The 25,473-nt window shown below is 42.4% G+C and overlaps 1 protein-coding gene across 14 annotated transcripts in view; it reads left to right on the top strand.

Moving 5' to 3' along the window:
• ATXN7L1 (ataxin 7 like 1) overlaps positions 1–25,473 on the top strand; it is a 235,310-nt gene that overhangs the window by 69,265 nt on the left and 140,572 nt on the right. For 12 of the 14 annotated variants that reach the window (XM_054692549.1, XM_054692548.1, XM_054692543.1 and 9 more), the window contains one exon: positions 8,798–8,902. The exons of 1 other annotated variant lie outside the window; for it this stretch is intronic. In XM_054692549.1, the coding sequence (XP_054548524.1) occupies positions 8,798–8,902 (105 nt within the window). Of the gene's footprint in view, positions 1–6,985; positions 7,007–8,797; positions 8,903–25,473 lie in introns of those variants that run through there. One more of the 14 variants, XM_054692547.1, reaches the window with a different exon arrangement.

Raw genomic sequence — 25,473 nt, 5'->3', positions numbered from 1 at the left:
CTAACAAAGATTTCTCTTGGGGGCAGGAGGAGAAGTATGAAAAGAGGAAAGGCATCACAGAGTGTGTCAAGAGACCCAATCTGATCCCAAGACATACCTCAGAATGGAGGTGGGAGAAGTCACCAGAATCAACTGGAAAGGAGCCTCACACAGATAAACTCTTAAAATTCTCTGACCAGGGAGGCTTAGGGTAGGAAAAACCTATTCCAAACAAAGAAACAGAGCAAGCCCTACTGAAGAAAAATTGAGAAAAAAAAATGCCCAGGGAGACCTAATAGTTTTGTGAAAACAAATATTGTTCACAACTATTCTCAAGTTGAAGGTAATGTGGGCATAAGGATATAAGTGAATATATAAACATTTTAATGACTCAGGTGGGAGAACCTTAGAGAAGCGGGTCTGGTGATGACTTATGATTATTCCAAAGCATTTGTCGGCCTCTCAACTAGCCACAAGACAGAGGAAAGGACTAGAATTTCCCCCAATAGATTGCTGCTTCTCTTCTCTCTGAGTCATTGTGGGCCTTGAGAGTTCTGCTGAGTTTCAGTGGAAGTCAGAGGGAGGCTGTTGAGAGGGGATGACTTTACACACAAGGTCTAGGGAAAGGGGTACCCCTGGAACCCAGTGTAGCCCCTCTTGTCTTAATACACTATAAATACACATCAGCCAAGGCTCTTCTCTGGAGTAAGATGAGATTAGGATGTTTCCTGTGGCCCATTGGTTGGCTTAGGCTTGTGGGTTAGTTGGCTTGGGGTGAGGAAGGAATGGTTTATGCAGCATAAAGAGGAGCTTCCGCCTGCCCCCATCTTTCCCAGTGCCCCCTTACTACCAGGCCTGGCAAGGGGTTGCTTTCTGACCCATCCACAGCCAGAAGAGACTGGGGACCTCTTTAATGCTTGCTTTGTAAAGGGAGAAAAGTGAGGCATCTGCCACCTCACACACTGCGCACCCTCAGTGACACTGTAAAGCCCAGTGTCACCCCCTGCTTTTCCAGTCATGGGTTTCAGTTTCCATTTCCAGATTTCATAGTTTTTGATGTCTTACCTTGTGGGGAGGGGGTTTTTCAGGGAACAGAAAAACAGAAAGTGACCACATGTTTCTAGAGGGGAGTTCAGTGTTCTGCTGAGCATGGGGTGGGGTGCTCAAGTCTGAGATCATTGCTTTGAAGACTCCACATTGTTTTGGTCTGGTGACTTAGGAGATTTTAGAGTTAGGGAACAAATAGAAAGCTGTCAGAGCAAAGGAGAAACTTTTTTTAATGTCCCCTCAAGCTTTCCATTTGACATAAATGATTAAAATGCAACTGAAAACTCCACTAGCAGAGAAAAGACAAATTAATAAAGACTGTATAATAAGTGTATTAAGAATAATGGAGGAAAGGGAGGTTCTCAAGACCAGCCTCTCCCTTGTGAGAGGGGCTCCTCCCGAGGAGGCACGTGCCATTCTTGCAGGTGCCTTTCCATGTCCTGCGTGACACAGTCGCATGCATCCTTGAACCTCAGTGACTATCCCAAGAATTTCCCCTTGTCTGAGTTTATGTGGGCCCACAAGTCAGAACCACTGCCAGCCACCAGCTCATGTCTTTGATATTTTTCCAAGGAAGTCCATTGGTACCTAACTGCCACCATCACAGGCTTGTCACATTGTTAGGTCCCCTCAAGGTCTGTGTTTCTAGTTACCCCATCAGCAGAGACTTATATTTCAGACAGGGCTCAGATTTACATTCCTGGAAAGGACTTGGTGTGTTGAAATTACATAAATACAATCTCATTTTTTTCATCACAATGTTTTTTAAAACTCAGTTAAAAAGGAAGGCTATTTTTTTAATAATGTGAATTTTTGTTAATGTACTAAAATACTGTTGTGTGTGCTACCTTGACATTTTTATAATTTCTGTAGTAAGTGGGGTGGTCTCACAACCCTGGAAAAGACTTTTAGGGAAACCTAAGGCCATCTTCTGGGGCTTTTTTTCCCCCTCAAGAAACTGAAATTCAAAGTTGTCTTCTTTTTCCCACCGATGGGTTTTTCTGTAGCAAGCGTAAATCTCACCCAATGCTGATAAGCTATTCCACTGCCTTCAAAGCAATTCTTTTGCAGCTTCTCCATGCAGCCTGTGCTTCACTCTGCATTCCCACTTGCAAAAGGAAGGAAGCAACCCTTGCTCACTCTTTCTTAATTAAGTTTTTCATCTTTTGAGCTATCACCAGTTGTTGTTTCATAATGTCAAAGTCTCATGATTTGGAAGATGTCCAGGGGCAAATTCAAAAGCATACAACATCTAGTTTGATCCTGAATCCACAAAACCAGCTGTCTTCCCTTCTTAGACACAAGTCCTGTACAAATAGAGAATTGGAGATGTCACTCTGCCTTTTCCTTAACTGCAGCCATTTTTGAAACATGAATACCAGATAGAAACCAAAGTTTATACACAGACATGACTTTGCTTATGGAAACTGTTCCCCTCAGAAAGCTGTTTGTCTTGAATGAAATGCTACTCCCATTCTGTCAATTTCTTTTTCAGTATTGACTTAGAAAACAGTTCACCAACTATACAGGGAAATCAGAGTTGTTATTTTGCCTTCATAGAAACCATTCTGTCGTCCTATACTTTGTCTCTCCTTCCATCACAGCTGAGCTCTGCCTCCTCCCTCCCTGCTCTGACATCTGGGAGAAGAAAGGGGAAGTGCTCAGGGGAGGGGAGGTGGTAAGAGCCAGCCAGACAAGTCCTGGGGGGAAGGAGTGCCTCAAATGCTGTCAGGGAGCAGTCCTGGCAATATTATGCAATTGATAGTTTTCACTGCTACAAATGAGAATTTTCCAGAAGTTGAAGAAGTGAATGGCTGCATGCTAAGATGCAGGACAATGAGAACAGCCTACATGATAAATTTATACATAGCATTAGTTTAATGCTATGAAACTAATTTGTGAGTAATCTCCATTAATAACCCTTAACAAGTAAGCATTAAATTGACAGGCATTGAAAAGAATTTCAGTTTAACCCTCCTGCCACACTACTCTTCATAGCCCCAAACTCACCCACCACCAGACCATGGACTACTTGTAACCTTTATATGCTCATTTGGTACAGAAAGTGAGCACCATGTTTACTTGACTCTGCTATGCATAAGTTCTTAGGTTAATTATCAATACCACGCTGTAATTTTATATAAATATAGTGATTTCCTCCAAGTACACAAAAATCTTTCTGCCATAGATGATGAATATCTTTTTCTCCAGTGTGGGCTCTAGTCATTGACCTGCTGGTAAATGTTTTAACAACCAGCACTCCAAGGGAAGAAGCTTTGGTTTGTGGGAGCTGTTGACTCCCATGATGTAAATACTCCCAGCTTGTCTCATAGAAGGCAGAGTTGGAAAGAGATACAGTCAGCTCTTATGAGCTGGGACAGTGGGCACCAGCATATAATTGATACTGTGACAGTTCATTGCTTCAAACTCCTACATAACCACTGAGGACCAGCTCAGGCCCCTGTAAATCTGAGCTCAGTTCTGCTCAACTCAATGGGTGGCCTGGAAGAGTGATTTTCACACTTTGAGTTGTAACATTTTAAAACATCCCGAAATTAATTTAGAGAGCTCAATGAGCATCTTTTAATAAAATAGAACACAGTAAAACAAAAAGAAACAAGTAGAACAAATAATACCATGATGTAATGCACATATTATAAGGATGCATGAATAAATAGAGATTTTTATATGCGGTTAGTGGGTTGATGTCAAAAACCAAACAATACTGACCCAGAAGCAAGTGTACTAATGTTACTCCCATCTGCAAAAGGAAATTAATGGCGTTTACTTCCTCTCTGTCTGATCAGGCCAGTAGGATGAATGACTAGGGTAACTTTGGTGATAACGCCATGGTGGTGCTAGCACCTTTTCTGGTGTATGGTTGACCCATTTGCAGGCAAAATGCAAAAAACATAATTTTGCTTTTGTCAGTTTACATGGTTGAACATTGTATTTGAAATCAGGCAAAGTCCTGTCTCTTCCTCAACATGTTTTCTCAGAATTCAGTCTCTAGAGAAAGCACCCTCCTGATGACTATCAATCCTCGTCTGTCCATGCATGTGTACATGTACACTCACACACACACACACACACACACACACACACACACACGAAATTCTGCAGGTCACTAAGACCCCCAGCTTTCCCAGGAGGTCTGCTATGAATGCACATGAGGGAGAATCAAAGAATGTGTTGCCTGTAGCAAGGACTTCTGAATCAAGTTAGTTTTGAAAAATAGGGGAGATGACTTTAATTAAAGCTTTCTCTGCACTGCTCCTTAATCCGTACAGGAAGAAGATACAAGTACAGAGAGCTTTGCAAACTATCATAGCAAGCCCATGAGGCAGAAACCATTAGCCCCATTCCATAGATGAGGAAACTGACACTCAGAAAGGTTAAACACATTCCTTGAATATACACAGCTAATGAGCACTGTGCTCTAAACCCCTCCTTCTCGCCCCAGACCTATGCTCATGACCCTCAAAGCCCATTCATCACCCAGGCAACTCTTCCAAACTGGTGTCTTCAACTGGAAAGTGGAATCTTGCTCTATTAATAAAGAGGCAGCCTTTTGCTGAGGATGGAGCTCTGACTTTAGAGTCAGAGTTCTCTGGAATCTCTTCATACCTTTTAAATCACTGCCATGGGACCTCAAGCAAAGTTTTTTTTGCCTCTGTTTCCTTGCCTGGGAGGTGGGGGTGGTGGCAATTTCATAGGTTAATTATGAGGATGAACTAAGATAATGTTACCACATAACAAAGTCTAGGAGGATTTATACTAATATGTCAACAGTGGTCATCCCTAGCTAGTATCCTTACAGGTGGTTTCACTTTTCCCTCTTTTGCCCATCTTTTTTCAGTGGTGTTCTGGTAAATGTTTAGCAACTGGCTTTCCAAAAGAAAAGACCTGATTTGTAGTGTTTGCACATTTCTGTGGTGTAAATACTTCCATGATGGCTGATTTCAAACTACCACCATGACATCACTAAAGATGGATCTGGGGAGAGACATGCATAGTTAGCTCTGGCAAGCTGGGACAGGCATACTTCAGCACACCAATGCTTTTATTTTTAACTACACAGTGAGTGTTTTAGTAAATTCAGAGAGAGAATTAATCAATACATCTAGCACCATGCCAGACATGATAGTTGTCATCTCTCCCTGTCCTTCCTCCTAAGCCCTTATTAATCTAATCAAAGAGCACACTGACCATGAGCTCCTATCGACATGAAGTGGTGGATTTCAGGAAGCCAAGTGCCCTTACCTTGCTCCCCATCTGTCAGGCACTGGTCAGAACCTGGGCAGCCTGTGGAAGAGATTCTGAATGTCTGCCTGCCGAGGAGTTATCAAGCAGATCCTGTCACTGTCGACACGAGACATGCTCTGAGTGGACATGTGCAAGGTTGATACTGCCCTAGAGCAAACCAAGTGAAGTCCCAAATGGTGGAGGGCCTGGTTTGGAGCACACCCCCAGGTGACCTGTCTCTGACTCAGTGATGTAAGAGGGTGTGTGTGTGTGTGTGTGTGTGTGTATGTGTGTGTGTGTGTGTGTGTGTATGTGTGTAGTAGAGGTAGGGGGCGCTACAGATTTCTGAAGGAATCTAGAATTGGTTATCAATTGCAGCCCTGACAGGCCTGGGATGGGTGGCCGTCAGACATGTCCCACAAAGGTCCAGGCACAGTCCCCAACTCTACAGTGTCTAGCCTCAGCCTCCCACTTGGCATACTTGGTGGCACACAGTTGATGCTTAGGAAATTTTTTTAATTAATGAACTTTTATGCCATTATAGCTTGACCTATTGTAGAAAAGATAAAAGGCAGCTCAGTAAATGCTTTGTTAAATAATAAGGAAGTCTGAGCCTTTGCCAGCTCCTGGATTCACCTGTTCCTGGATATAAAATGTGACTAAATCTAAATGAGGTAGTAAATGTTCATAAAGGTTGCCAGTGTTTTTTTTTTTTTTAATTCTGATTTTCCTGTGTTTTTCAAATGTATCTTCAAATAACATGGATCTCTTTTGTTTTTAAAACTGAATATTTATTATAAAAATAACCTATAAATAAAAAGTAAAACAAGAGTGGTATCAGCAATTAAGGACCAGGAGGCATGCTCTCCATGCTAGGAAGCTCTGGACCCAAGGTCCCCAGACATTTTGGATGGGCCCACCTTGGTCTACTTATACTTCAGGATGCTTGTCACAGCTCTATTCTCTCTCAGCCTCTTTCCACAAGCTTCCCCACCTACCAGGCACTGAGTAATAACACTCTCCTTCAGTAACAAGTGTTAGTCAGAAGTGGAAATAGACACAGGTCTTACAGAAGGGAAATAACAGGCCCCAACCAGGACAACAATAAGTTGGAAATTCCGTGGGCCTGCATCCCCAGTCATCTGTCCTCACAGACCTAATCCCTGGGACTTGCAGGATTAGTCTTCCCCTTCCAGTCACGCGCCTCCAGGGCAGCAAGGCCTCAGATATGACGAATGTGTCAATTCAATTTCTCTCTAAGCAGCAGGGTTGCTTCAAGTAAAGAACACCAAGCCCTGGGTGCCTCCATTAAAGGATTTGTTGGGGGGACTCCCTGGTGGTGCAAGGGGTTAAGATGTAACCTATGAAGCTGTCTGCAGCCTCTGCAGCACAAGTTCAATCCCCGGCCTTCCAGGAAGAAACCCAGATGGTGCAGCAGACCTCTCCTGACTCACCCACTGCTCCCCTCAGCAGTGTACTTTGGTCAATCTGCCTGTTCTGTTCCCCACTCTCTCTGGTGAATCCTCTCACTGCCCCCCCCTACACCCCCCCCTCTGGCCTTTACCCCAGCTCTTGTGTGCATAAATAAATAAATCTTTAAAAATATATATTTAAAAAATTAAAAATTAAAAAAATAAAGTATTTTTCTTGGGTTATAACACAGCCATCTCCACATCATGAGGAACCAGCTCTTCTCTGTGACCAGGACTGTAGCTGCGGGACCCTCAGGTGTTTGGTAATTTTTTAGAGGCATAAGTTAAGAGTGTGGGAATGAAAAAGTTTGAGAAGTTTGTGACTTTCAATTGATTTGAAGACCTTAAGTGTCGTTTAAGTCCTCTGTCAAACCTGTCAGCAGTTTGGCTCTGCTCTCAGAGCCAAAGTGACTCTAGAGTTAGCTGAGAAATGTCAGGCTGGGGTGGCCCCAGGGCTCCACCTCCATCCCAGGGTGCACCAAGAGATTTGACCATCAGTTTCCTCAGAAGTAATTTTTTTATTGGCAACTTTATTGAGATATAATTCACATAGCATATATTTGCCCACTTAAAGTGTACAATTCAGTCATTTGTAGTATATTCACAGGATTGTGCAACCATCACCACTATCAATCATAGAACATTTACATCACTCTGAAAAGAAACCCTGTACCCTTTGACAGTCATCTCCCAATTTCCTCTAGCTTCCTTCCCCCAGTCCAAGGCAAGCACTAATCTAATTTTTGGCTCTATAGAGTGTCCTGGAGAGTATTTCATATAAATGGAATGATTCAATGTGTAGACTTTTGTGTCTGGTTCTTTCACTTGGCATGATGTAGTATTTCATTGTTCAGTTAGACCAAATTTGTTTATCCATTCAGCAGTTGATAAATATTTGGGTTGTTTACGCTTTTTTTGGCTGTTATGAATAATCTACTATGGACGTGACTATACCAGTTTTTGTGTGGACCTATGTCTTCATGTCTCTCAGGCCACATAACTGTGTATAGCTGATTATGTCACTTCTTTGCTTAAAAATCCTCAGTAGCTTCCCATATTATTAAAGTCAAGTTCAAAATCCTTCCCTTGGTTCAAGACTTAGACACTCCTCTTGTTCTTCTGATTTAGTCAAGAGGTTTCTCTGACACATAGACCCTCTTCCCTTGACAGACCTAGAACTTTCCTCTCCTTCCTCTGACCCTTTGTTTCTCTAACCCCCTCATCCTGAGATCCCAACTGAAATGTCCTCTGCCAGGGAAGCCTCTCCAACAGCTCAGACAAAGTTAGGTCTGCCTGCCACACTCTCATGGAACCATGTACATCTTCTCCTGCATGTACTAGTTATAGACAAATAACTTATGTGATTATCAGGTTATAATGTTTTCTCTCTCCTGCTACCATAAGCTGCAGGAGACCAGAATGCTATTCTTGCCCAACAGTTACCCTCAGGTACCTAGTGTGGCACACTGGCGCACTGGGTAAATATTTACCAAATGAAGAATGGATAATGATGTCAGCAAACAAGCCACTTGTCTGGACGCTTCCTTTTGTCTCAGCTGATATTTCCTCAGGAGGGTCTCCTTCAGCTGTTATTTCCTCAGGAGGCTCATAGGGAACTGCTGTGGTCAGGAAAATTCCCCTTTCTCTCCCCTTACCCCCTGCTCACCTGAGAAAAAAATCCAGCTTAAGTCAGAAATGACTCAAAGGAGTTCCCCCATTCTAAGATAACTGGAGCCCCATTGCTTCCCACTAATACTTGGGATCTTCGGAAGGATGATCCCCCACAGCCTATGACTCAGGCCAGGCCCCAGCACTGCTGACTAAACCAACAGAGGTAGCAGACCGTTTCCTACAGTGAAGTGAGGCGGGAAGCAATTGCTTCTCTGAGAGTTCGGGAGCTGCTTTATGACAGACCGAGTTCCCATTAGTGAAGATAGTGTCTTTGTGCATGTCTTGTTTGAGAAACTGTCCTTGAGGAAATTCCAAGAGGAAACTGTACACCTTCTGAGACTTAATTGCTTTTTCAAAGAAACCTGTTTTCATCTCCCCCACAGATATGCACTTATTTGGCCATTATCCAGCACATGACGACTTCTATCTCGTAGTGTGCAGTGCCTGTAATCAGGTCGTCAAGCCACAGGTTTTCCAGTCGCACTGCGGTAAGTGGACTCCTGCACCCGCCCGGCACATTTGCAGCTGCCACTCCCAGGAGGATCTCCTCCTCTTTGACTCCCCCAACGCTGAATGCTGGCTTGTGTCTGTCTTAGCCCAAGGCTGTGGATAGATTGTTCCTGGGGCTCTGCCTCTGCTAATAGTGTAACTATTTTAAGAGCTGTATGTAGTCCTTCTCCTGAAATGCTCAGTCCTGTCAGAACAAATGAGAGAAAACCTGAAACCTGTTTAGGTAGATGGTACTAGACTGAAAAACGTTCACCCAATCTTTTCAGTGACAAAGGGCAGGGGAGAGCGGTGGCTTGAAGAATGGCTCCTGCAGCCTGGCATTTTGTTCCCTGAAATAGAGGGCCAGACAGCGACTCCCTGTATTGACACAAAGGAGGGATTGGAGCCATGGGCTGCCCAGTGCAGGGGCCATTGGGTTGCCCTGCCCCAGAAAATTCCTTTTAGTCAAGCCTCAGGTACAGCTCTTCTTTTTCTTGTTAAAAAAAATCCAGGTGTATTTGGAAACTGGCTTCCCCCGGTATCTTTGCATCTTTGGTACAATGAATTCCCTTATCTTGGTCAACAGCAAACCCTGGACTCACCTTCAGTGCAGGTGCCACGACATAAAACAGAGTCCACATGGCCGCTCCTCTCGGCAACCAATAAACAGCTATCTGACCTTAAACAAGCAGTTACTTAACCTCTCTAGGTTTAAGTTTCCTTATCTTTAAAGGGAGCATTGGACTAGGCGATTTCCAAAGCTTCAATATGCCGAGTTCCAGAACAGTATTTCCCAATCTTTTTATTTAAGCCATATTCTTTTTTGATGAACCTTAAATTTGAATGCCCTCCTTTACTGTTAAACTTCAAAGCACATTAAATATTTTGCCTAAGCAAAAAATCTAAGTAATTATGAGTATGCTCTTACAAATTACACATTTCCCCTTTTTCACACTCAGGATGTTTAACTTTCCCCCACCCCTTCAGTATCACTACTGTGTAATAAATGAGCACAAAATAAAGGGAGCTGAGTTTATCTAAGATTTTCAGTAAATGTAATTAGGACCACAGAATAGTTTGTATCTATTGTGATATCTCTGAATATGTATATATGTGCATGTTATCTGTACATATCATCTGTACATATCTAGGTATGTGTATAAAATCTGTATCTGGGTGTATACTGTAGGTGTGTTGTGTTTATAATATGTAGAAAGATTCCAGGTGCCCCTGCCCACCAGGTTTTAGGTGCCCCTTCCAAGACTATCTGACCTACAAAAGCAAAAAGGGCCCTCAAAAATATTGTACAAAGAGCTCTGCATAGAGGCCAAGTCTCTTGCTCTCCTGTACAACTCTGAGGCCTTGGGATACTTGCTTAATGTCTCAGCGCTTTGGTTTCTTCATCTCTTCCATGAGGTGGTGACAGCCAAGGGCACTTGCAACTTTTGTTGCTGGCAGAGTGTGCATGAAAGGAGCATGCTCTGCAGCAACTGACCTTCATACTCAGTGCTTGCTACCCTTCCTTCCACCACAGAGAGAAAAGATCAAACCTCTCCAAAGGGAAACTGAGGCCCAATGGCACTATCAACTGTGGCAATAGGTGGGGGCCTCAAGAACCGAGCGTTGGCAAGATCCCATCTAGCTGGTTGTTCAGTGGATGACCATGCAAGCTCTGTGGGGCGTTGGTTCTGTTGTATCTCATGAAAATACATAGGTTTGGTCACCCTGAATGTGACAATCATTCATTCATTCACTCACTCGCAGGAATGTGTTGCTGTTCTGGACAATGAGGAACAGCAGTGAATCAGACAGAAAAGAACAGTGGGAGCCATCAAAACCTTTACAAAAAGTTAATTCATTGGCAGAGTCTTTGATGGAAAGAACCTAAAAGGGACTCGGGACCCCACTGACCTACAGAATTCTACTATGGCAAGGCCCCAGCCAGCAAGCGGAGGAGGCCTCCAGGGTTTGCCTCCTTACATTCTAGGCTTTTTGGTGCAAGAGCCAAGTCGAGCTGAGGGTTTTTGTGGCCATCTGCTATGAGCAGTGGCAGTAAATTAATTTGGGGGTTTGAGGTTATTGACCTCATCACTTGAAGCCCTGTCTCCCCTGAGCTTCTTGCTGAACCAGCAAACCAGCAATGATGAGGACACAACCATAGCCCAGCAGACTGAGGGCCCACAGTCCCCCTCATCTTTCAGGTGTGTGTTCATTGATTCACAGCCCATATTTATCAAGGCTAGGAAAATACAAGGCGAGCTCAGAATCTCAGCAGCTCTTTTGGGGAGGAGGAAGATTTCTCGGTTTCCCTAAGAATTCCTCCTACAGTTTCTTGCTATGTCTTTCTTTGCTGATTTACCTCCTATTACTAGTCTTACTATTTTCAACAAGTTAGTAGGAACACTGTGTGCTAAGTGCCAGACACTGTGCAATGTATCTTTCATATGTTTGAGCTCAACAGTCCTACGAAGTTTGATGCCCATTTTGAACTTGAAGAAGCTAAAACTGGGGCCTTCCTAGTGGCACAAGGGTTAAAGTCTCAGTGTATCAAGCTGTTGCCAGCCACTGAGGCAATGGTTTCATGAGATTGATCCCAGGCCAGGGAGCTAGCCCACATGGTGCTGCAGACCTCTCCTATCTCACCTGCTACTCCCCCCTGCAGTATATTCAATAGATCTGCCTATTCTGCTCCCCACTCTCTCTGGTGAATCTTCTCATTCCCCACCCAACACCTCTGGCTTACACCCCAGTTCTTGTATGCAGAAATAATTTTTTTTTTTAAATCTTTAAAAAAAGAAGCTAAAATGTAGGAGCGCCTTGCCCAAGATCTCAAAGCTCGACAGGTATAGATCCTGATTTTGACCACAGCTAGCATCACTCCAGAGTGAGGGAAGTGCATGCTTACTCTGCTTGCTTAGCCACAGACCTTTGTTGCTTCTCTGCATGGATCACATGCCTCCTCTGCCCTGCCTAAACTCCAAGGCCTGACTCATTCACTCGTCATATAGTACGTGTAGTACAGGGCTTCAGACTTTTGTTAGCAGTACAACTTTTGTTCAAATGGAATCTCGTTTTGAAAGCCATCTATAAATATACAGTCCTGCGCCACATAATGACATTTTGGTGAGCAATTTATGCACATATACAACAGTGGTTTCTCTATGTATAAGCCTGGGTGGGAATAGGCTTTACCATTTAGGTTTGTACACTCTATGACATTCGAACAATGACTAAATCACCTAACACATTTCTCAGAAAGTATCACCATTGTTAAACCATGTGTGACTGTATATATCAAGCACAGCTACTGGGGTAAAACTTGGGGTAGGGGCTCAAACCCCACTTGCCTGGTCTACTCCTGACTTTGCCCTATCTCCCACCTGCCAGGGTACCATTGAACAGCATTTGAAGTTTGTTGCAGTGGTGACAACACACTTTGGATGCAGCAAAGCAGCCTACATGACCTGCCCGTTAACTGCATCACCTTGGGCTGGTCACCTCCTTTCTCTCTATCTTGTCTGTAAATGGCACTCTGCTGATGCGTGGGATTGTTGGCACTAAGTGACCAGTGAGGCACCTTCCTATGCCTACACCCAGAGCTTGGATTCACTTCTTTCCCCTTATCCCCATGGCGCCTTTCCACATTGCCCCCAATCAGAAGCAATTCATCCTCTTAAAATCCCTAGAACTCTCTTCCCTCTTCTCCTGGGCTACTTCCACCTTCTGCCATGCTCTTCAGTTATCTATGAACTATCTCTGCACAGCTGCCAACTTCTAGGATCCGTTCAGCCAAGGACGTACTTTTTCAATTCTGTAGTCCCAGCACCTAGAAATGAGATCATCGCCAGCCTCAACCCCGGGAGCAGAGCTGCAGTGCCCAGGAGCCAGTATATCTGGAGCCAAATCCCAGCTCAGCCTCTGCCCAATCCTGAGACCCTGGACTTGTCACCTTGTTAAATGACAGGAAACTGAAATGTGTTTTCTCCTGAAAAACTTGTTTATTCTTGGCACCTGTGCTTTGGCTCCCAAATTTTAAGGATCATGCCATATGCCTACAATGGATACATGTCAGATTCAAGATCTCATGTCCTAGTTAAGTTGAAAAAAGTATGTGTGTGTGTGTGAGAGTGTGTGTGTGTGTATGTGTAGGGAGTTGGTACTGGGGACTTTGGAGGTTGATAATAATTGAAAATATGAAAGCCATGGTGAAAAATCACGAATTTTGGAGTCAGACAAACCCAGGTTATTTTCTTGACTAACATTTACTAGCTGTGTGATTTCGGGCTAATTAAATAACCTTTCTGAGTCTCACTTTCTTCATCTAAAATGAAAGTGATTATTCATGCCATACAGTTGTTGTGAAGAATAGAGATAAAGTATGTAGAATTTCCTGGCAAGGAAATAAAGAAAGGGTAACTATTATTGTGAAAAAAGTGTGGCTATTTTTTATTAAGTTGGATGTTTCTTATGAAAAATGAGAAAACCAATTCAGTCAAGTGCTTCCTGTCTTCGTTGCTTGCCCTGTCTCAGGAGATGTGCACACTGAGGTCAATCTACAGACTTTGGCCTGTGATTCATCTTCAGCTTCCCACACTCTTGAAGGCAAGAACTGTCTGCCTCAAGATGATTACATTGCCAGGAGTCCTGAGGATTTGGCTTATAAATATGGCTTATTCACATTAGCCCCCAACCTCAGCTCCTTGGAAACACCATGGAGTGCCCAGTTCCTTTCTGGGTTTCCCAGAAAGGTCTGTCCGCCTTGGCTGCCTCACCGTAGAGGAGTCACATCACTCCCAGGACTGGCTGAATCCCTTGCTCCTGACTGTGCCCCAAGCTGGTGTCCCAGGTGTAAAAAGCAGATGCATCCATTGCTCAGGAGTCCCTCTACTTGGCATAGGGTGGAGGCCCTCTGTGCTACCCACCAGTGTTGGCTCCCTTGGGTCTGCTTCCTAGTCTGTGCAAAGGACCTTTAGATGCTTTTAAAAACTCTACCCAGGAAATCTAGGATTCTGAAGGATTGGTTTGTTTCTAAAGTCCTATAGTTACAATGATGAGGTAAATTAGGGATAGTTAGAGAAACAGAAATGAAAAGCCTTACCTCAGGAATCCTGATACCACTCAGCAAACATCCCTATCCCTCATAGCTGCTGTGGCTTATGTGCTGGCATGATGTGAGAGTCATTCATTTGGAAATAGCCTCTTGAGGTCAGTCTTTTTAGAGTCAAGTTTCAGCTCTAATGCTTTGCTGTGTGACATTGGACAGGTTACTTTGCCTCTCTGTGCTTCAGTTCCCTTATTCTTATAATGAGTATAGTAGTTTATCTCAGAAGGTTGTGGTGATTGAAGGAACTTGCATGTGGAAAGCACTTAACATAGTGATATAACTTAAGTTTGCTTCCAAAAAAAAAAAAAAAAAAAATCCTGGTTGTGGGTGTGTTGTAGTAACATGCATCTGAAGATATGTGAATTTATAACCTCTGAGTCAGATATGATGTTGTAAGTCAGTGTTACCTCAATAAAAAATAATATAATACCAAAATATATATGTATATGTACGTATATATATATACATATATATTAAACTATCATTAACCAAGTGATAAGCTACAGAGATTTATAATGAAATCTTACCCAAAGTCTTCAATTGTGATTTCTGCAGAACAGGGGGGTGACATTTGTGAATCTTCCTCTTGTGTCAGGTACTATGGTGAATCCAAATCTCATCCCAAAAAGAGTGCTATTGCCATCTCTTCCACAAAGAATTGTGTGTGTGTGTGTGTGTGTGTGTGTGTGTGTGGTGGGGATCCTAGCTTGGGGCACAGGCATGTAAATAAGCTCAAAACAAGAGGATGCAAGATGGCTTCGATGGAAAGAATAATTTTATTGACTTTAGTAGTTGTATATTTTTAATTAAATTAGAATATTTTAATTAAAGAGAAAAATAATGGATAGATCCAAGCTGTAGTTTTGTAATTGGGTTAAAACTTAAGAAGTTGTGTGATTTGTCTAAATGAAAGGAGCATGATCTTTTCTGATTTTTCTCCTAAATAGACATAATGAGCAGAAGCACATTGGCATTTAAGGCAGTCCTGTGCTGTCCTGAGCTTCTAGAACCCTGGCCTCTATCCACTGGATGCCAGTAGCAGCCCCCACGTCCTTCAGTTATGACAACCAAAACTGTTTCCAAGCATTGCCTGTGTCCCCTTGGGGACAAAAATCACCTCCAGTTGAGAACCACAGTTATAAAATATAACACCCCATTTGTCATGTCATATTTTATACATTTCCATATTTCAGTTTTTCTCCAGAAATAACTTCAATAGACTCACACAGCAGCATGTAGAAAGTTTACTATTTCAGCTTCCACAGAGCCTAGTCACTAGGATAATTTTCCCATCACAGTCATACACAAAGCGTAAAACAAGATATCTTACAGAAGTCCCTAAATTGTAGTCCCTCCCACTTCAAAATCAAAAAATGGGGGAAAAGGCAAAAGAAATAACATAGCTGTAGACACCGATCTTTTAGAATTTTCAGCCACATTTGGTGCTCACCCTCCAAGCAGAGAACTGTACAGTCCACCCATCATTCATCAGACAGATAATCCTTGGATGTCACTGCTATTTAAAAAAAAAAAAGAATTAGAACCAAAGACCCTAGATGTCATTCAATAGACAAGAGAGGATTAATTTCCCCTCCCTTCTTTCTCAGAGAGGGCTTTTTATTCCCTTTTCTGATTATATTTTTGAATGCCCTTCAAGTAGCTGTTTTGCATGTTGATGGTGTTGCAGTGAAATTTAATGAACTGTGAGCTAAAGCAGAGAGGCTGAGCCGCAAAATAAATGAGTGACAGCGACTCACTCCTGGAGTGAGGCATGGCACGTCCTGGCTGGCACAGCCATTCCTTCTGCGTACATCCAGATGCCGTTATTGGTTGATACCCAGAGCAGCTTAACCCAACAGTGCTTCACATGGGAACTCATTAATGTGGCTCCAGGGTTTCCTGCAATTGTTCTTTATATTTTGTCTATTTCCAGGTGACCTTTAGTTGAGGAGGAAGCAAACCATTTGTGCTTCTGGGCCCTAGAAAGTCAGTCCCTCCCAATGTCAGTGCCCCCTGGCCTCCCAGGGTGTCATCACTGGCTAATTATCCTGCCAGGAATTCCTCTCTGAAGAGTTGCCTGCCACAGCAAGGGGCTTGAGGTTTTTTGTTAGTTGTTGAATTTGTTTGTTGAGATTAAATTTTTGTTGTTGTTATTGTTGGTTGTCTTTTATGAGACTAGATTATTTATACCAGAGAATGTAAAATAATAAAAGGGAATTGGTCTCATCGAACATATTCTTTGTCAAGTCTGACAGTATCAATTAATAAGATTTGGCAAGAGCATATAAATCTGTGCAAACTTTGTTAGTAGAATTCTTTTTTAACTTTAATTTGATGAATGTATCCCTGATGCAGAATTAACTCCAGGATTGATATATCTTTGGGGCTTCTTATAATCAGGAAGCATGCCTGCTATTGTTTCTTCTCATTTCATCTTTCCATCATCCCTTGGAAAGTGCCATCATTAGGATAGATCCTAAGTCTTTATCAAAGCTCCTAAGGAGGATGGTCTCACTCATAGCAGGAATCTAGAAAACTTAAATAAGGGACCAGGGAAATGAACAACTATAAGAAAGTGAAAATCAAAATCAACAAAAAACTATGAACCAGAGACACTTTTGGGGGGGTGGGGGGCGGGAGGGGAGGGATTGGGGTCAGAATGGGGGGGTTGCAATTGTATGGGGAATATAAAAATAAAATTTATTATTTAAAAAAAAAAAAAGCTCCTAAGGAATTCCCTAAGGAAAGAAATAATGGGCTGATTAACAAATACCTTAAATCAAGCAGTATGATTAAGAGAATCTAAGTAGAACTACATCTTGCTCCACTTGAAATTGTTATATTTTGAACTTGTTAACTGCTCAAATTAGAGTTAATGCTTAATCTAGAACCTAGGAGGTTTACCTGATCCTACACCTTGCCTTTTCTTTTTACTCTGCTAATGGCAGACAAAAATAACAATAATGCTAATATACTTATTGAGTACTTACTGCATTCTTGCTATGTGTTGTTTAATCCTAAGGTGCTATCATCATGTTATCTCCATTTCACACCTAAGAAAGGGGAGACTGAGGATTTAATAAATTTGCTGAAGATCAGGCTAATGTAAGTGGCAGGACCAGGATTCCAACCTGCCTCATTCCAGATCACTTTAACCACTCTACTGGCTGAATGTTTAAGATCTCGAACTTCCCGTAACTAAACTTTGATGCAGAGGTCATTTTTGCCCATGAAGAATGCTGGGGACTTTAAGTGACAGGTTCATGGGGACACCTAACCTCCATCTCTCTTTTTTACCTTTCTAACCTACACTACTGCCCTTGTCTACTTATTGACACAGGTGAGGAACTTGGGCACAATTTTGAGGCAAGGGGAACAGGAGAAATAAATCAGTAATGGTGTATTTAGGTCCTTAGCTATAGTATTTGAAATATATCTTTCAATATCAGAATTTATAAAGAAGAAAGTTAGTAGAAGAGGTGGAATGAGTACTACTATCAATTCTGCCTATAGTTTCTTGTTGTTTATTTTTATTTATTTATGCATACAAAAACTGGAGTGTAGGCCAGAGGTGCAGGGGGTGAGAGGATTCACCAGAGACAGAGTGGGGAGCAGAACAGGCAGATCTACTGAAATACACTGCTGAGGGGAGCAGCAGGCAAGACAGGAGCGGTCTGCTGCGCCATGTGGGTCAGCTCCCTGGCTGGGGATCTAACTTATGCCACAGTGGTTGTCAATAGCTTGATAGCGCTGAGACTAACCCCTGTGCCACCAAGGAGGCCCAGTTTCTTGTTTTATCTCCAACAGAAGAACAGATCCATGAGCCCCACACAGTAGATAATTTCCTCTAAATTAAGTGAAATTCTTTTTTTTCTTGTTTCTGTCAATTAAATTAAAATGTTACAAATAAACAAATAGCCTATGTAATAGTTTCAGCTCAAATTTAGAGCTAGATTAGTAGGCCCTTCATAACTTGAGGATTATTAAATTCCTTTTTAATTGAAGTAAAAACTTGTAATTATCAGTCTTTCTTAAAGATGACTCTCTCGTATTAACTTCTTCAGAGGCACATGGGTTTGATTCATTCATTGATTTGAAAAGTATTTATATGCCAGAGATTGTTCGAGAGCTGCAGATGAAGTCGTGAAAAAGACAGATAGGGTGTAACTTTCTTGAGACCTATGATGTAGTAGGTTAAATAACATAAATAAAAATGCAGTCAAGCCATGTGAAGAGCTGGTACAAGCATATCCCAGCAGAGAACACAGCAAGAGCACAGCAGGTGGGTTGTGTTTCAGGACTTCAGAGAAATGGATAAGACCTGTTTAGGATTAAACACACATTCTATAGATCAGACTCCAGAGTTTTATTCTGTCCATAGTGAGAAGACAAGAGGGCACTGAGTGAGGGAAAGACATAATCTGTTTTATGGTTTTTAAAAGATCACTCTAGCGACTGGGAGCCTAGGCAATCTTGTAGGGGCTAATAGATAGTGGTACAGATGGATGGAGAAGGATGAACTTTGGAAATATAGCCAACAGAATTTGCTGATTAATTGAATTGAATAAGGGAAGAGTTTAGAGTTAGAAGGAGAATGGTCAGTGAATCTGGCAGAAAAGGCAGCAGAAGATGACAACATGGAAGCCAAAAGAAGAAAGTGTTTTGTAGAACCCGCCAAATGCCAGTTGATCTTTGACAATAGTCACTTTAGTTGTATCTTGGGATTTTTTTCTAAGTGAGGGTGACTTCATTTTTGCATCACTAGTATACTTTTTTTAGGCTGGCAAACCCAAACCCTATTGTTTTATCTGTATTTGTGCTGAGCTCAGTTGCTACCCCACCGAATTGTCAGCAAGTCCTTTTACCTCTGCATTCCCATGTCCTGTGGCACTGCTCGGTGTGCAGCAGTCCCCAGTGGGCTCCTGAGGGAGGCGCTGTGTATGCGCACGCCTGAGTCCGAGCACAGAGCCCATTTCCTGACTTGATGTACAGACAAGTAAAAGGAAGGATTCCTCCAATCTCAATTCAAGTGCTCTTGGCACCTCCACTTCAACAGAATTAGCATATGTGATAACTATTGCAAATGCTTATTTACTTATCTCTCTCTCTCTTTCTCTCTCTCTCTCTCTCTCTCTCTCTCTCTCTCTCTCTCTCACACACACACACACACACACACACACACACACACACACACACAATTGCGCACACCCCAGACTAGGAGTTTAAAGGAGCCAAGAGCCTTATCTTCGTGTTCACCATCATATACCCTGAGTTAACACTATGCATGCTGGGTCTACAATTGGTGCTTAATATACTATTTTTTAAAAAATGAATCTTGGCAGAAAGGAAGGAGGAAGAAGGCAAGCAAGAAAAATTGGCTTGCCAATTGTGAATAAGCCAAATACTACACGTAAGTGAGTACATTCATTTAGAAGATATCCCTCCTTGAGAGAGAATGCCGGTCTCTGTTCAGATGCAGTTGGAAAGGCTGATGCAAGGAAAGTGGCCTTCTTCCTGAGCTCTTGTGAGGCTGCTGCTTTGATTTCTGACCACTGCTGGTTTCTGGAGAGCTGTCACTGTAACATGACCCCTGGCTCGTGACTCATCTGTGCCTGGTCCTCGCTGTACAGGCAGCTCCATTCCATTCCTCAGAGCTGTGTCAACCGAGGAAAATCAGGGAACAGCCATTGCTTTATTTAAAGCTGAGGAAAGAATGTTGCCAGCACTGATTCTAAAGGTCATTTTGGAATTGTCCCTATGCTGAGCAACGAGTAAATAGGCATTTCCCGAACAGTGCTCCTTCCTGAGCGTGAATCAGTACTCAGAGCTGGTCTCAGCAGTGCTATCCTGGGGACACACCGCATGCCAAATCTAGGTCCTCTCCCGCTTCACAGCAGCTCTTGCTGTATTAAAAGGCCAAAAGGGGGCCTCCCCTGGTGGCGCAGGTGGTTGAGCACAGTGCTGTGAAGCTGTCCGCAGCCTCTGCAGCGCCGGTTCGATCCCTGCCAGCCGGCCAGCTGGCGAGGGTCCCACATGGCGAGCAGACCTCTCCTGTCACGCCCGCTGCTTCCCTCAGCAGTGTATTTTGTCAGTCTGCTTGTTCTGTTCTCCGCTCTGTCTCTGGTGAATCTTCTCACCCTCCCGCGCATCTGGCCTGTACCCCAGTTCTTGTATAAAATAAAAAATAAAAATAATAATTTTTTAAAAAGGCCAAGAGGTCTTGGTGTAAAAAATAAAAATGTATCTCTTTCACTTTGGAGTTGCATCACTCATAAATTATCTAAATTCAGCTGCTTACACTGAATGATACTATTAGTGCATCTATTCTTCTAATAATGTGGTCTCAGACACACACCTCCTCCTTGATCTGGATCTTGAGCAGAGAAAAAAGATCTTTTCCAACTCTGGAGGAGAAAATAGCCATGGAGAGAGCCCATTATCTCCAAACTTGGTGACCAAGGGATTTTCAAGGATGGATTTGATTGTATGTGATTTTCACCTCACACCCTGACACCACAACCCAAATCCCATCTAAATTGCAACTTTCCCATTACAGTTTCCTTTTGGAAGGGCCCCTGAAGTATTTGCTCAAGGAACTGATTCTTAGTGCCCCACTGGGGTCCTGCACAAGAATGCCTGTGTGGACTCGAGTCCCTAAAGAAGGTTCCAAGTTCTATTGTTTCTGAAGTCCAGTGCTTCTTTCCATCATATGTACATTTATCATGGCAGATTTTATTCCCCCCACCCTGGAAAAAGGTACTGTCAAAGTGATGTGGAACCTTACAATTAATGGCATCCTGGAACTGAGGAATTACTGCAGTTAGCAGTCTGTGGGGACCTTTCCTTTGCTCGCTCAGTGCCAGACACTTCTGAAAAATGAGTGCAAATTGGGGAAGGCTGCATAGGAGACACACGAGAAATAAACTGGTCCAGGGGAAAATGTAAATTGGGGGGAATAAATGATGAAAGATTAAGTAAAAGATTTCACTGTGATGAATCCTACTTCACATGGAATGATTAGTCATTTTTTCCCAGAGAAAGCAACTGTAGTCTTTGTGTTGTAAAAGCAGAACTACAAATTTCTGTCTGAGGTCTGCTTTCTGACTAACTGCGGTATGTTTGCTTATTAGCATTATAGATATTTGTTTTTCTCCCCTAGGAATTATTTTTTCAAATTCCCGAGCCTTCTCCAGAGGTGCGTTTTTCTAAGAGTGTGGCTTGGTTTGTGTTATGGCTGTGATTTTCTGCTTGTCTCTACAAGTGACTGCCCCCACACCTATGTAATCTGATTAGACAAGCTCCTGCCTCAGTCCCCATTAGTAAGGTAGTATTGACCCCAGCCCCAACTGCCCATCTTACTCATTGACCCAATTACTGTCAGCACTGGGACATGGTCCTGATGCTGGCCCTCTCTGCAAGTAAATCAAGTTTCTGATGGTTTTAAGGAGGTAAGCACTGGACCGAAGCACTTTTAAAATCCTTGTGACACTTTCTCAACCACCCCTGTCATGTCCTTACCACTGTGACACTCACCCAGGATTTAGTAATAAGGAACCTATCCTTGAACTGACCTTTGCCTCACCTGCTGTTTGAAAAGAGGAGGTATTGATGGTGATGTTTGCTGAGAGGCCCAGGGAGGCAGTAGGGGTCCCAGAGAAGGAGGGGTACCCCTGATTGCTGCCCTGCTCTGTAGCTGTTTTAACCAGCACAGGCCCATGGCATAAGCAGAAGAACGGTGGTCCTTTCTTTTATCTTCTTACTGTTCGATCTGCCACCCCCCTTAACTGCAGAACTTATAAATGGGTTGTCAGTGTGATTTGGTCAATACTACCACGATCCCCCATTCCATCCTATTTAGATTGTGTAGTGATTGTAATATCCGTTTCATTATTCAGCTGACACTAGAATTGTGTTGGGCTGGCAAAGCAGTTCAAGGGAAGGACCATCAGTCTGGATTTGCTTTGGCTTGGTGGGATTTCTTGGGAAGAGTGCTCTCTGTTCCCAGGACACATAGACCTTTATTTTCCCTGCTTGTCTCCTATGTGGTGTTTCCAGAAGTGCCTAACCTGTGAAAGAGCTGATAGAAGGTCCCATGCAAACTGTTAACTACAGTATTTGCTCGATTTCAGGATGCTATTAATCATAATATGCTACATTAATTAAATAACACCTTTTTTCCCAGGTGTCAGGAACGCTTCCAGGGAGTCTTTTCATCCAGCCAGCATTGGTGAGCAGAAAGAGATGAGTCTATGTGGTAGAACAGGACATAGTCTGGGGAGTGAGCCAGTAGTGTCTAGTGCTATACAACGAGGTCATAATTAACCCACGCACATCCTTTCTTTTCTTCTGAGAGTCTTCCCCCACCCTTTGGTTTAGAATTTAGTTCAAAGTACAAAATAATGAAGCTGTAATGGCTTGGGGAGTTTCCTGTTTCAGTGATACCCCTACTAGTGTCATGCAAATCAACCTGGTCCCATAGCAACTAGACCACACATAGAAAACAATCATACCACTGCCATGTAATAATTGAGGAGTGTGTTTTTAGTTTTCAGATGTAAATGGTGGGGGGTTTACAATTGCTTTATTTTTTATTTCTAGTTTAATTGATAATAGAGAATATTAGCTGAGTTATCTATTTTATAATTTGTGATACTTCTTTGTTGATTCATCAGCATGCATCATTTTTAAAATGTGCCATATGTGATATGTGATTAGAAAATGTGCATGATCTCTCTGTTGTGTGCAAGGTTCTATGTATTTGTTGTTTATTCAAATTTCATATATCCTTGACATTTTGGTCATGATCTATAAATTCACAGAAGGGGGTTTTAAGTCTCCTGTGATGCTTGGAAGTGTGTCATTCTCTCCTGGAACTTGGACAGCTTTTGCTTTATAGCTTGTAATCTATGCTGTTAGATGCATGTTTATTTATGGCTCATGTCTTTTTCATAGTGGAATCTATATCCCTATAAGTGCTTTTAAGTACTATTTTATCTGATTAACATTGCTACCCAATTTTATTGTAAACAATATATATTTGCCTTTTATCTTTCCAACCTTTTATTTTCAACTTTTCTGTTATGTTTTGTCTTAGGTGTTTCTTACAAGCAGTATATTGCAGGCTTTTTTAAAAATTCCAATCTGATATTATCTTATAATTGGTGAGTTTTATCCATTTATATTTATTGTGATCCCTTTTATATTTGGACCTATTTCTGTCTTTTAATTTGTGTCTCTATTTACCTTTGCTTCTTTGTACTCCTTTCCTGAACTTCCATTAGATTAGTGAAGGTTTCTTAACCCTCTTCCCTGTGATAACTTGGCCAGAATACATTTTATTTTATTTCTAACTGTATCTATCTGTATAAACCTATCTATTTAGTGATTACCATTACATTCTTGTCAAACATACTGAGTGATTTTTTTTCTAATAAAAACTGAAGTCATCCAGGTCTCTATCTTCTCAAACAACACAAAGACATTTGCATACTTTTCCCACTGGTAATTACAACAAAGAATTGAAATCCTGGCCCAAAATATTGCCATGCATTCTCAGCCCACTGACTTATAGAGGGATTAGAGGCATCCTGATTGATTTGTAAAGAATGAGCTTTTTGCTGATTCACATTTTTACACTGATTTTGGTCATCTCTCAAGTTCAGAGTAGTATATTTATTCCCAGCTCATAAAAATCTTTCTCTCAAGTTCTGAAATAAAATTGGACAGAAGATAACTCAGAATCTTATGGTCCGTCATTAGGGCTTATTTTCATAAATCCTATTTGTCATATATAATGATTTACTGTGAGAAAATTAAGGAACCCTTTCTTCTTAATACCTGCTTCCTTACCCCTTGATTCCCAAACGTTAATGTGCATAGGAATCCTCCAGGGTCTCTTGCTGAAATGTATATTTTGATTCAATATTTCTAACTTGTTTCCAAAAGCTGGTACTTTTGGTCCATAGACCACTGTTTGAAAAACAGTGCTTTGAGAGTAACATTTAGCTTGGCAAATTGGGACTCTGGCTCTGGGTCAGGTTCTCTGGTACTTCATTTACCAGAAGCAGCGTTCTCTTTGAAGTGGTTCAGGATAATTTAACTCCAAAGTCTCCTAAAGGCCTAGCAGAGCCCTCCCCAACCCTCCTTGGGCCAAGAGCCAGAAGTGAGTGCTCACTCAGTGCTCATTGAAAGCCCTCTCACCTCCCTGCTCCTCTGCTAGCCCTCTAGAGGTCAGCATGACACATGCTTCAAGTCCCAGGCCTGTCACTGTGTCATTTAGATGTGACTCTGTGAGAGAGTGCCTCAAGGAAGAGCCTGTCTGGGGCCAGGGGCAGGCATCCTGGTAATTTATGTTTAAGACAAGCTGTTAATAGAGATACACTTTTAAATAGTAACCAGTAAAGAGGTTCTCTTCTCTTAACGGGTATCCATTTATAGGACTCAGCTGTTGAAGCTCAAGGGTAGCATTAGGCTTAAGTTTAATCTTCTGTATATCGTAATTTACAGCACTGAGTAAAGCATTGTACGTACAACTATTTCAGTCATTTGCCATGATAAATAGCTATTGCTCTTGGCGGAACAGAAATGCCATCTCTGCTTTCCATTTTATGAATATTGAATGGCCTCAGACAGGCTTTTGCTGCGAGATTTTAAAGGGAAATCCCCACTGATTACACATCCTCATTGGCCCAAACTGCAGTTTCCCTCCTATGTACACCAGTGAATGCTTGAAGACAGCGGTTCTACAGCACATGGATGTTCCTGGTGAATATTGCACAGAAAGCCTAACAATTCCAAGTGCAATTCCTGCTGAAGGCTGCAGTTTCACACTAAAAGCCTCAAGCTGTTAGGTAGATTTAGCTGGTGGCAGGAAGCCACCAACAGGGATCAGGGAACTATCTGAGAGGCAATAATCTGATGCAGGAAAAATAGAAGTGATGTGATTCTGGTGGATTCCTAACAGTGAGGAGACAGCATCAGCTCGGGAAATTGAAACTAATAGGGACAAAAAAGGGAAGAAAAACTTCCCAGGCTATAAATTTCTAGTCTTCCACTCTTTAGAAAACTAGAGACACATGTGCCTCCTACCAGTGATCATTCAGATACTTCATTCCAACTGAGAGGAGACAAAATGGATATTCACATGTAACCCTCAGGTACAGGGAACAGCTTGTCCTAGGAAATCCCTTAGGTCTGTGGTGGCTGGTCACCTTGGACTCAGGCTTCCAGAAACCCCCCACTTGCAAACTTTCTGTGGCAGAGGGACCAAAATCCTCAGCCTGACATTCTTTGATTTGTCTCATGTTTTTGAGTATCCACTATGTGCCGAACATCACATTAGATGGTGAGATGAGACTGCAAGGGCAAGCATTAGTAGAGATGGTGAACAGGTGAAATGGTGCTCTGTTGCCTATCTTTGAGGTGCTGTGACAGAGGCTGCCTTCTGTGGTCACGCTCCCAAATGCC

This window comes from Talpa occidentalis, unplaced genomic scaffold, assembly GCF_014898055.3.
Source record: "Talpa occidentalis isolate TD23 unplaced genomic scaffold, MPIMG_talOcc4v2.1, whole genome shotgun sequence".
Lineage (NCBI taxonomy): Eukaryota > Metazoa > Chordata > Mammalia > Eulipotyphla > Talpidae > Talpa > Talpa occidentalis.
This window is presented reverse-complemented; position numbering and strand designations above follow the sequence as displayed.